The following is an 11,416-nucleotide window of genomic DNA, read 5'->3' as shown; positions in this document are numbered from 1 at the left end:
GGTGCGTTACACCAATAAAAAAGTTCACCACTATGATCAAAACAGATTACATCACCAATAAGAACATATGTTCTTATATAAAGAAACTCTTTAAGATAGATATCAAATATTTTTTAAGATAAATACTAAAATTTACAAAATATATATAAACTATTTATTAAGATAAATATAAAATATTTCACATAATTAAGATAAAATATCTACAAAATTCTAACCACGTCAACATAAAGTAATAAGATTTTATTTCTACTTACTATCATCCAATATTGGATGTTACATGTTAAACTTTTTAACATCAAATTTCTCAATCACCCATAGAAGTGCTTGAAAAATATTAGGCATATATCACCCTCACAAACAAAATGATAGGATTCCTTACAATCTGACCATATGAATGATCTTATTTCAATTGTCTTAATCACCCAGAATAATATTATGCGTAGATAAATATAGGACTTCTAACACTGTGCTTTCCATCTGACCACACAAGTGAGGCAGAGATCTTCTCACCAGCCTCAAGTTTCCCACCAGAGACTTTCACTTGGAATTGCAATTCCTGATCCAGCGATTTGAATGCCAGGACTTTCGGATTAATGCTCACATTGACACGAGAAGATGACTGGACAATCGCTTTGTAAATTGAATCAGGCTGTCCAACATTTGTCACTGTCCTCGGGAATTCCACAGTGAAAGGCTTGTTTGGTTCTAAATTTGCAGACATTGTAGGGTAGTTTAGCTCGTACGCATTGCTGATACTGTTAGAGCAATTCACAACATCATTTCCAGAAATGAGCTTCACTATTATGGGAGGAACTTCATTGCACAAGAAGTTTACATAGTCTATCTCTGTTGTGTTATAAACCAGGCCTGGATTAAGTGCTTTCAATGGATTTATGTGGCCGGATCCATAAGAAAATTCAGCATCTGGGTTTTCTTTAGCGCTCATGGGAGTTGCTGAACAGAGATAAAAAAGTTACTAGAGAGGCTGGTAAGTTCGCGCATGCTCCAATAGCATTTATAACATTTTAAGCTCAAATTTTCTCCATATAAATGACTTGTTGACCCAAAGAAATGTTTTATAAGCGACTTGAGTCCTTTTTGGAACTCAATAATCTCTTATTTGCAAGTGAAATATTTTTCACCATTCAAATTCATTCATTTGACATGTCTAATCTATCCACAGGTAAACTCTAATTTGATTAAACCTGCAGCAATCCTTCTAACCTGTTGTCATTAGAGCAGATTTAATGGCAGAGGGCGACCATGAAGTGTGAAATGTTTTAACATAAAGAGCAGCTCCTGTTGCATGAGGGCATGCCATGGAAGTTCCAGAGATGATGTTGAATGGTGCATGGCGTTTTTCATCTGGAAAAGGTGTTGAAGGGGCTTTCAGAGAATATGCAGCCAAGATATCAACCCCTGGAGCAGTAATGTCTGGCTGCAAAAAGCAAATATTAATGTACTAGGATTCATTAATTATGTATAGATTAAACCAAATATACTCTTGGTAGATATTTTGTTCTACTTTTAAGCATATATAAACTGTATATTACCTTAAGAATGTCTGGAGTAACTTCAACTGGTCCTCTGCCAGAGAAGGTCGCTACTAGTGGAGCTGTTGGATCATGAACGCTTATGCTTTTATATATTTTCCCCACTGGATTACTGTTCGAATCAAACATATACCAAGAACTCTCTTTAATTTGTTTTTGGGGAAAAATTATGTAATGTGTTCAAGACATGCTATATAAACACGTATTAAGGGTTCTTACTTGGTTGTAATCACATATTTCTTCACTTTGTCAACTGCACTTGTATTCAGACAGGCACCTGGTAAAGGAAGTTGGCATGCTTGTGATACGAATAATTCTTCTGCATCCCAGATTACTCCTCGAACACCAACTTTAATTGCAAGCAGTGCCGATTTGACTGATTTAATAACCACATTCTTTCTTTTTGTTGAATTATTAATCAGAACGTTTTGATTGTCGTCTTCTCCTAGCTGAATTGGGTAGAAAGATCTTTGAGTTGGGAAGCCATTGATTGTATCTCCCTGGTTCAGAAGGTCACAAAAACATTAAAAATAACGTGATTCTAACACAATCTTTTATTGAGGAAGAGAAGTACCAACCATGAACGTTTGCCCATTTCCGAGCTCAAGCTTCGCCAGAAGCTTTCTATCAATGCTGCTAGCTCCAACTGTCAAAATCCATGGTGCACCATTTGTGACTGTAGAAGGATGTGGCCCATAATTCCCTGCTGCTGCAGATGTCAGTATCCCCTTCTTCATTGCTCGAAAAGATCCTACTGCAAGGCCATCAATAGGGTATTCTTTAGTCTCATTTGAACCTATGGAAACTGATAACATGTCAACTCCATCCTTGATAGCATCCTCGAAAGCCGCCAGAAGATCTTGTTCTTCACATGTGGCTCCTGCAATTGTCTTCCAGCAAACCTTGTAGGCTGCTATCCTGGCCGAAGGAACTCCACCTCTGGCAGTTCCTTTTGCCAATCCAAAAAAACCTGCATTCCCCACCTCCATGCCTGCAACAGTTGAGGCTGTATGTGTCCCGTGTCCATCAGTATCAATCACAGATCTTTCCTCAGCAAGAGGTTGGTCTCCGGTGTAGTACGACCTTCCTCCTATTATTTTGCTGCAATTTTCGTCAACAAGAAACTCTCGATTCGTAGCTCATATTCAGAGAATTTACAGTCCAAAAATAGGTTTCTGATCGCCCATTATCGTAAAATTTCTTTAAGTTCTCTCTTTCTGTATTAATTTTACTTTAGTTGCAGTAATATGATAATTAAGTCATGCTTGAGAAATGGATAATTTGCGTTTGTAAGAATTACTTGTTGCAGGTTATGTTGTGGCAGACCCCCTTCCATTTTTTTGGAGGAGGACCTAATCCATCATCTCGGAAACTCTCTAATCCTGGCCAGATTCCGGTGTCTAAAACTCCAACAATCAGATTACTTTCAACCTGGGAAATCCGTTTTACAGTGGTGGACAACCCCAGAAAATCCCATGATCTAGTAGTCTGAAGTTGAAATTTTCTGCTTGGCAAAACAGCCACAACATTCTGCGCACCTGCAATTCATATATATATATTTATATTTTGTAGTGGGAAGAATGTCAGTACTCTGTAAAAACAGAGGAAAAACAGAGTGAAGATTTCTGTTCCAATGATAGCAAAAGAAAAAGAGCGTAGCTGTAACTCCAGAGCTTATTATGTGATCATTGATACATATGCTCGACTTATATTATCAAATTCCAATTGTTAAACTTAAATTATATATGATATATATATATATATATATATATGCTTACTGGCCAGCTTCTGTTTCTCTGCATTGGTTAGTCTAGCTGCAAATCCAGTGAATATCTCGTTGTAGCTATAAATATGAGATTCCGAAGCCTCATTACTGCGACAATTTTATTCAAACCCATGAAATTTGCCAAAATTGTTTCTTCAAATTAGCAATTAACAAAGTAAATCGCCATTAATTAATCGTTTTTACGTAATACCTGTCCTCAAGAACTTGCTCAAGAATTTCCAAATGAGCGGAGCTGGTTGCATACTTACCAGCAGACCCACCATCTGTATAGACAATATAGACCTGTGACATGTACATATAATTAACCAACCTGTCTTTACATATTGTATGTAATATTGTACATATATGTGTAATGAGAATTCTCAGACAACCTGTCGAGGACTTTCTGCGTCTGCTGGAAAGACGAAGAAGAAGAAGAAGAAGAAGAATGCGAGCGGCAGAAGTAAACATCTGCATGCCATTGTTGAGTTTGAGATGTTTGCTGAAATACTGTTCCTGGTGAGCTCCATTTATGGGCAGCCTCCTTTGCTTGTCCTGATTCCGTACACTTACGCCAGCTTATTACCTCATTGACTCATATCTTCACAAAACGCTTCACAAAGTTTATATATATGTATATGTATATGTATATGTATATGTACATAAACAAATAGAAAATTATTGAGATGGCAATGGGGACGATCACGTTCGTAATGTTAACGTTTTTTGCCCACTATATAAGGCTACTTTTTTTTCAGAATTTATTTTTATATGATAATTAAATATTTTTTTAGATTTTTTAATGCAGTAAATTAATATATTTTATATTTCAACCTTTTCAATTCAACTTGTTTGAATTTAATTCGTTCCCATTTTTTCTATCTGCGAATTCAAATTGAGGTGAGAGCATAATTGAGAAAATAATAAATAATAAATATAATTATGTTTATTATCTCTGAATCTAATTTTTTTTTCAAGATTTCTTGGTTAAAAGAAATTTTTTAAAAAAAAAAAAAATTGTACACACACCAAATATATGGGATTTTTTTTATATAAATCTATTGGTAAAAAATAAAAATAAAAATAAAAATAAAAATAAAAAATTGTACATATAGTATATATATGGGTTTTTCAGGCTAAGCAAATTTAGATAGCTTTTCACCACTATATGTGGCTATAAAACTTTAAGGAAATTACCAAATTATATTAATACGTTATTAATCTTTTAATAATTTTTTAAATACCAAAGGTGATTTCTCTTACATGATTAATATAAAAATGACATCAAAATCTAATTTTTATTTTATTAGGACTTAAAAGATCTAAGTTTTTCCCTTAAGGCTTATTATTATAATTTTCATGACTTAAATTAAATAAATTAATTATTTTTATTTTTTAAAATTATGATTAATATTTAGTTGGTGTACTTTTGAGCTGTATATATATTTATATTATTTTCTATCTAACTTCACATATTTAAATATTACTATAGTGTATAAAAATATAATACCGAACAGTAAATGATAGACTTCATTCATTCATGTGCTAAGGATTTATAATGCTGCATAGTGATTAGATATAGGATGGTTATATCAATTAAATTGATTTAATTAAACTGATCAAATAATCTTGATCGGTTTGATTAATAATCAAATAATTGAAAATTAACTTAAATTTTTGTTTTCTTAATTTTAGATTTTAATATATTATATTATATTATATACAGCACATATTTTTTCATATTGTATTGTATGTAGTATATATTTTGTGATATATAGTAGTATATAATATATTATATTATATCATTATTCAAAATATATTAAATCAGTCTATTCGTATCCCACAAATTTAGAAACAAAATTTAATCAAATTTTAGTAAAAATTAAAGTAATCTGGTTTAACCAATTTTGTTGAAAACCAACGATTCAATTTTTTATACCGCACTGGGAAAACTAGGTAGGAGGTTGGAAGAAGACTAATGACCTCCCAAACCCCAGCAACTCTAAAAGTTCACCTCCATCAGACAATGACTGAACTGAGCCGGCAACCATTTTGCTCGGCCCCAACTCCAAACTCCACCACTATTATATTGTTCGTCTGTCCCAAAACTTTTAATTCCATCTTACCTACCAAATGATTGATACCACCCGGTTTTAAGGCGCATGTTCCACTATATAAGATGAATGATATCACCCACTTTACTACCACGTAGTAAAATCTCTTTTGTATTTTAAGGCCACACGAAGTTCAATTTGATCAATATAAACATTTTTGTGTGTGTGTGTGTATATAATCTATATGTTATTTGGCTTGTGGGTGTTATATCTTCTTCTGGATCATGGGTGGATGATGATTGGATGTGGAACTTAGAACGGAGACGAAACATTTTTGGGTGCTTTCCCTGACAAAGTACCAAAGATGCTTGTTGGACCAGGTTTTGAAGTATTTAGTCCAGACACTGAAGATATTTGTTTCTGATATTTATAAAAGTTTCATTTGTAGCCATATTATTTCTCTTGTACAAAACCAAACCTTGTTAGGGTTTCTGGATTGAGATTATCTTCACGTCCCATCACTTTCTAAATTAATTAAATTTTTTTTTTTTTTTATACAAAATCTAAAATAATTTGTTTCAACTTTAAATATGAACTTTTGTTAAGATTATGGAGTAGGGTGCAATAGTTCAATAAAAGGTGCTTAAGAAACACAAGCAGCCCTTCAATTGTTATTCCAATTCATTTTATTAAAATAGGTAAACAATAACAAGCGTTGATACCCGACTCAAAAATTAAAAGAAAAAAAAAAAAAAACATAAAATTAATTGGCTTAATTGTAAATAACAACACATTTCCAAACGTGTGACAAAGCCTATTTTTTTTTACTCTTATTCTTTCTTAGCTTTTATAGAGCACATATGATTATTGACATTTTTTGCCTGTATATAATACATATGAAATATTGCAGGTGTGAAGAATGTTGTGGCTGTTTTTCCAAGCAGAAGATTTCAGCTTCAGACAACTAGATTATGGGACCAGTCCTTCGTCTCAAATACTCTTTTAATCCCGGCCAGATTCTGGTGTCCAAGATCCCAAAAATTAGATTATTCTCCCGTCTGACAAATCATTTTACAGTGTTGAAGAACCCAGAAAAAATGTCATGATCTACTAGTCTGAAGCTTAAAACTCCTGCTAGGCAAAACAGCCACAGTATTTTTCACATCTTCAATTCATGTATGTATTATCTGTAGTCATTATTTTGTTAAAAACGGACGAAGAAGTAAGAACATATTACAGGTTTCAGTTCGAGTAATAGCAAAGAAATGAAATGTTTCATCCTGACAAGGTATATGCCATCATAATAGGTCTGGAATCAAGCAGCGAAAGAGTGAACTCCATATTTTATTACGGTATCATATATGTGCATACATGCATGTGAATATTTTACCAAAATGCAAATGTTAAGCATAAATCACGTACATGCTGACGGACCAACTTTTGGTTCTCTTCGTTGGTTGGTCTAGCTGCAATCAATATGAGATTAGTTATTTTTGTTTGAAGGTCATCTTTGTTATATTATTATTTGTATTTATATATTATTTGTTGATATACATATAAATTTTTACTCAAAAAATATGAATTTTTTTACACTACTTGATATTTTTTGTATTATTGAGGTAATTTCAGATTGGACAATGTCTCTACTCATGATAGCATTTGATTTAGCTCATTAATTTAATATTGAGAACTGCTTGCACAAGGAAGAAAATAAACAGCAAAGAAGAGAATTGCGAATGGTGTGTTGAATTTCATGAATTGGCAAAATGAATTAAATGCAAGCAAAACAAGATAAAAAACTCAGGATGATTTGGACAAATTTACAAAGAGCGATAAAAACTCTCTAGAACTAAGAGAGAGAGAGAGAGAGAGAGAGAGAGAGAGAGAATTGATAATTGAAAATTAGAAAAATAAAACTTTGAGATATTTTATTAATGAGGGGTGTCGGTATCTAATAGAGAGAGAGAAAAAACTTTTAATATTTACAAATCAAACTCAAACGTTAAACTATTTATAAATAATACTCAACAGATTAAAGTAATTATAAACATATAATAGAACAATACAAAAGATAAGAAAAAACAAGAATAGAAATAGCGGAAGCTTGAGATAGTCTTTTATTTACTCAAATTCTAAGAGGTTTCGTCTTAATAACCCAACTGATTCTTAAAGAATATATTATAACCTTAACAGAACTTGTTAACTATTCTAATAACCCTCCTCAATGTGAAGTATACAATTTTTGTATACTCAGCTTGAACATAGCATTCAGAAACAGTGAAATAACTAAATCTTAAATAAAATAATTTACTAATTGATGTTGAGAGGGAACTAGTAATGAATGAATGAGACTTTCATAAAGCTTTTCTTTAAATAAAATGACAATCAATTTTTATGTTTATTCCGTTTATGAAAGATATAATTTTCTGCAATTTTAACGAGAAACAAATTATCACAATATAAATGAAAAGAATATATAAACCATCAAGTAAATACTTCAGTCATTGTAATTCAAAAGTGACAATAGCTAAAGTCCTATACTCAATTTCAAAAGAAGATTTAGAACTAGTATTTTTTTTTAATTTATATTTAACCCATTAAATTTAAATTTAATTATTGACATACGAATAAAATGCTATTTAAATTTATAAAATAATTTCTAGTGATATATTATTCATCAAATAGATCAATGATTTTGTTTTACTCTCATATGATAATCTTACAACATCACTCAATAATTCCCTCATTTAAAAAAGTTCATTGAAAACGATCATACATACAAACATACATACATACAAACATACATATGTACTCATTCGAGGAATATCAGACAAAAGTTGGAAAATTCCACGTTGTATTATTAGAACGAAACTTTTGTTCTTATGTTTTTTTGTTTTACATTCTATGAGAACAATAATTGATTCAATAATGAAGAGGAACAAGATTTTATTTCTACTTATTATCATCTAATAGTGGATGTTACCTATTAAGCTTTTTTTACATCAAATTTCTCAATCACCCATACAAGTGCTTGAAAAACATTAGGCACATATCACCTTCACAAACAAAATTATACGACTCCTCACAGTCTGCATTTCTCTGACCACATGAATGATCTTACTTCAATTTCTTAATCATCCATAATGATAATTGAACTGGTTGAAAAATATTAAGCATATATAAATATAGGACTTCTAACACTGTGCTTTCCATCTGACCACACAAGTGAGGCAGAGATTTTTTCACCAGCTTCAAGTTCCCCACCAGAAACTTTCACTTGGAATTTCAATTCCTGCTCCAGGGATTTGAATGCCAAGACTTTCGGATTAACGCTCACGCTGACACGAGAAGGTGACTGGACAATTGCTTTGTAAACTGAATTATGCTGTCCTACATTTGTCACCGTCCTTGGAAATTTCACAGTGAAAGGCTTCGTTGGTTCTACATTTGCAGACATTGTAGGGTAGTTCAGCTCGTAAGCATTGATACTGTTTGAGCAGTTGACAACATCATCTCCAGAAATGAGCTTCACCAGTATGGGAGGGAGTTCATTGCACAAGAAGTTTACATAGTCCATCTCTGTTGTGTTATAAACCAGGCCTGGATTAAGTGCTTTTAATGGATTTATGTGGCCGGATCCGTATGAAAATTCAGCATCTGGGTTGTCTTTGGAATTAATGGGAGATGCTGGGAAAGAAAAATTGATTAACTCATCGAAAACATAAAAATTATATATGTATATATATCTGTATATAATTGTTCTTGGTTAAACAAGGGTAGCACCTGTTGTCATTAAAGCAGATTTAATGGCAGAAGGAGACCATGAAGGATGAAAGGTCTTAACATAAAGAGCAACTCCTGTTGCATGAGGACATGCCATGGAAGTTCCAGAGACGAAATTGAATGGTGAATGGCGTTTGTCATTTGGGAAAGGTGTTGGATGTGCTTTCAGTGAATATGCTGCCAAGATATCAACTCCAGGAGCAGTAATGTCAGGCTGCAAAAACAAAATATACTCTTGATGCGGATGAAATCTGTCCTAATTTTAAGCATATATAAACTGTATATTACCTTAAGAATGTCTGGAGTAACTTCAGCTGGTCCTCTGCCAGAGAAGGAGGCTACTAATGGAGCTGTTGGATCATGAACGCTTATGCTTTTATATATTTTTCCAAGGGGATCTCTGTTCATATCAAACATACACCAAGAACTCTCTTTAATTTGTTTCTGGGGAAAAATTACATAATATATCCAAGACATGCTTTATGTACACAAATTAAGGGTTCTTACTTGGTTTTAATCACATATTTCTTCACTTTGTCAATTGCATTTGTATTGAGACAGGCACCGGGTAAAGGAAGTTAGCATGATTGTGATACAAATACTTCATCTGCATCCCAGATTACTCCTTGGGCACCAACTTTAATTGCAAGCAGTGCACGATTTGACTGATTTAAAAACCACATTCTTTCTTTTAGTTGAATTGTTAATCAGAATATTTTTTATTGTCATCTTCTCCTAGCTGAATTGGGTAGAAAGATCTTTGAGTCGGGAAGAAATTGATTGAATCTCCCTGGTTCAGAATGTCATAAACATTAAACATAGCGTGACTCTCAGACATAATCTTTCATTGAGGAAGAGAAGTACCAACCATGAAATATAAGTTGAAGTAATTACCATGAATGTTTGTCCATTGTCGAGCTCTAACTTCGCCAGAAGCTTTCTATCAATGCTGCTAGCTCCAACTGTCAAAATCCATGGTGCACCATTTGTGACTGTAGAAGGATGTGGCCCATAATTCCCTGCTGCTGCAGATGTCAGTATCCCCCACTTCATTGCTCGAAAAGATCCTATTGCAAGGCCATCAACAGGGTATTGGTTAGTCACATTTGAACCGATGGAAACTGATAACATGTCAACTCCATCCTTGATAGCCGCCAGAAGATCTTGTTCTTGACATGTGTCTCCCACAATTGTCTTCCAGCAAACCTTGTATGCCGCTATCCTGGCAGAAGGAACTCCACCTTGTATGTGAATAGAGATAAAGACAGACTAATCACTGCAGTATATGTTGATGATATACTGGTGACAGGCAGCAACAAAAGAAAGATGATAGAGTTCAAGCTGAAATTGGAAACGAAATTCGAGATGTCTGATCTCAGAGAGGCTACCTACTTCCTGGGAATGGAGATTCATCAAAGCAACTTGGGTATTTTTCTTTCACAAGGCAAGTATGCCAAAGAAATCCTAAATAAATTCAACATGGATCACTGTAAATCAATGTCTACACCACTGGTGTCCAACTTGAAGTTGTCAAAGGACGAGAAAGCTAGCAAAGTTGATGAGGGGAATTACAGAAGTCTGATTAGGAGCCTTCTGTATCTCACGGCTTCTAGACCAGACATTCTGTTTGCAATGAGTTTGCTTTCAAGGTACATGGCTTCACCGAGGGAATCACACTTACAAGCTGCTAAACATGTGCTGAGGTATTTAAAAAGAACTTGGAACTTTGGTGTTCAATTCAAAGCAAGAGATGAGGGTGGATTGGTCGGCTACAGTGACAGTGATTGGGCAGGAAGCGTGGAAGATGCACGTAGCACAACTGGGTACTTTTTTATAATAGGCTCCGGTGCTTTCTCATGGGCGTCTAAGAAACAAGATACTGTGGCACAGTCCACTGCTGAGGCTGAGTATGTAGCTGCAACTACAACAGCTAACCAAGCAATTTGGTTAAGGAAAGTGTTCGATGATGTAAAGCTGGACAAATAAACACCTACAGTGTTGTATGTAGACAACAAGTCTGCAATTGCCATTGCGAAAAATTCTGTAATGCACAGGAGAACTAAACACATCAACGTTAAGTATCATGCTATACGTGAGGCTGAGAGGAATCAAGAAATCAAGCTGATACATTGCTCCACTGATGATCAGCTTGCGGACATTCTAACCAAGGCTCTATCTAAAGCTAAATTTGAGGAATTGCGAGGAAATGTGGGGATGGAAAAAATCATTAAGGGGGAGTATTAAATTTAATGGCTTTTTTT

At 33.8% G+C, this 11,416-nt stretch overlaps 3 protein-coding genes and 1 long non-coding RNA gene across 4 annotated transcripts; 1 reads left to right on the top strand and 3 right to left on the bottom strand.

Moving 5' to 3' along the window:
• Window positions 1-219: 219 nt before the first annotated feature.
• LOC110808877 (subtilisin-like protease SBT4.8) lies at window positions 220-3,947 on the bottom strand. The gene is made up of 9 exons (XM_088212859.1): window positions 3,711-3,947; window positions 3,530-3,621; window positions 3,332-3,426; window positions 2,854-3,091; window positions 2,132-2,654; window positions 1,773-2,053; window positions 1,554-1,665; window positions 1,225-1,438; window positions 220-954 (listed from the first exon to the last, which is right to left on the bottom strand). Exons 1-9 carry the CDS (start codon window positions 3,846-3,848, stop codon window positions 434-436), a joined length of 2,214 nt encoding a protein of 737 aa, XP_088068985.1. The 5' UTR covers window positions 3,849-3,947; the 3' UTR covers window positions 220-433.
• LOC148268688 (uncharacterized) lies at window positions 854-1,771 on the top strand. Its single transcript, XR_015816839.1, has 2 exons — window positions 854-988; window positions 1,184-1,771. It is a non-coding gene; the product is annotated as an uncharacterized LOC148268688 (long non-coding RNA).
• A 4,262-nt stretch (window positions 3,948-8,209) lies between the features above and the next one.
• Window positions 8,210-9,646, bottom strand: LOC110808867 (subtilisin-like protease SBT4.4). Its single transcript, XM_088212860.1, has 3 exons — window positions 9,444-9,646; window positions 9,156-9,369; window positions 8,210-9,059 (listed from the first exon to the last, which is right to left on the bottom strand). Exons 1-3 carry the CDS (start codon window positions 9,630-9,632, stop codon window positions 8,542-8,544), a joined length of 921 nt encoding a protein of 306 aa, XP_088068986.1. The 5' UTR covers window positions 9,633-9,646; the 3' UTR covers window positions 8,210-8,541.
• On the bottom strand, window positions 8,819-10,992 carry LOC148268687 (subtilisin-like protease SBT4.9). The gene is made up of 3 exons (XM_088212861.1): window positions 10,050-10,992; window positions 9,663-9,945; window positions 8,819-9,555 (listed from the first exon to the last, which is right to left on the bottom strand). The coding sequence occupies exons 1-2, from the start codon at window positions 10,284-10,286 to the stop codon at window positions 9,859-9,861; spliced, it is 324 nt and encodes a 107-aa protein (XP_088068987.1). The 5' UTR covers window positions 10,287-10,992; the 3' UTR covers window positions 8,819-9,555; window positions 9,663-9,858.
• Between the last annotated feature and the right edge of the window lie 424 nt (window positions 10,993-11,416).

Source organism: Carica papaya, chromosome 2, assembly GCF_054855325.1.
Source record: "Carica papaya isolate Zhongbai chromosome 2, ASM5485532v1, whole genome shotgun sequence".
Classification (NCBI taxonomy): Eukaryota; Viridiplantae; Streptophyta; class Magnoliopsida; order Brassicales; family Caricaceae; genus Carica; species Carica papaya.
The sequence above is the reverse complement of the archived record's forward strand: the minus strand, read 5'-3'. Positions and strand labels throughout refer to the sequence as shown.

What these genes read in the sequence shown, in the direction of transcription:
- LOC110808877 (XM_088212859.1), bottom strand. Translation starts at nt 3,848, where the DNA reads ATGGAGCTCACCAGGAACAGTATTTCAGCAAACATCTCAAACTCAACA. An exon ending in ACGCAGAAAGTCCTCGACAG is followed by an intron (nt 3,622 to 3,710) that starts GTTGTCTGAGAA and finishes TACATGTCACAG; the next exon opens with GTCTATATTGTCTATACAGA. An exon ending in CACAACATAACCTGCAACAA is followed by an intron (nt 2,655 to 2,853) that starts GTAATTCTTACA and finishes CGAAAATTGCAG; the next exon opens with CAAAATAATAGGAGGAAGGT.
- LOC110808867 (XM_088212860.1), bottom strand. Translation starts at nt 9,632, where the DNA reads ATGTCTTGGATATATTATGTAATTTTTCCCCAGAAACAAATTAAAGAG. An exon ending in TTACTCCAGACATTCTTAAG is followed by an intron (nt 9,370 to 9,443) that starts GTAATATACAGT and finishes TTGTTTTTGCAG; the next exon opens with CCTGACATTACTGCTCCTGG. An exon ending in ATCTGCTTTAATGACAACAG is followed by an intron (nt 9,060 to 9,155) that starts GTGCTACCCTTG and finishes TTTCTTTCCCAG; the next exon opens with CATCTCCCATTAATTCCAAA.
- LOC148268687 (XM_088212861.1), bottom strand. Translation starts at nt 10,286, where the DNA reads ATGTTATCAGTTTCCATCGGTTCAAATGTGACTAACCAATACCCTGTT. An exon ending in ACAATGGACAAACATTCATG is followed by an intron (nt 9,946 to 10,049) that starts GTAATTACTTCA and finishes ATTCTGAACCAG; the next exon opens with GGAGATTCAATCAATTTCTT.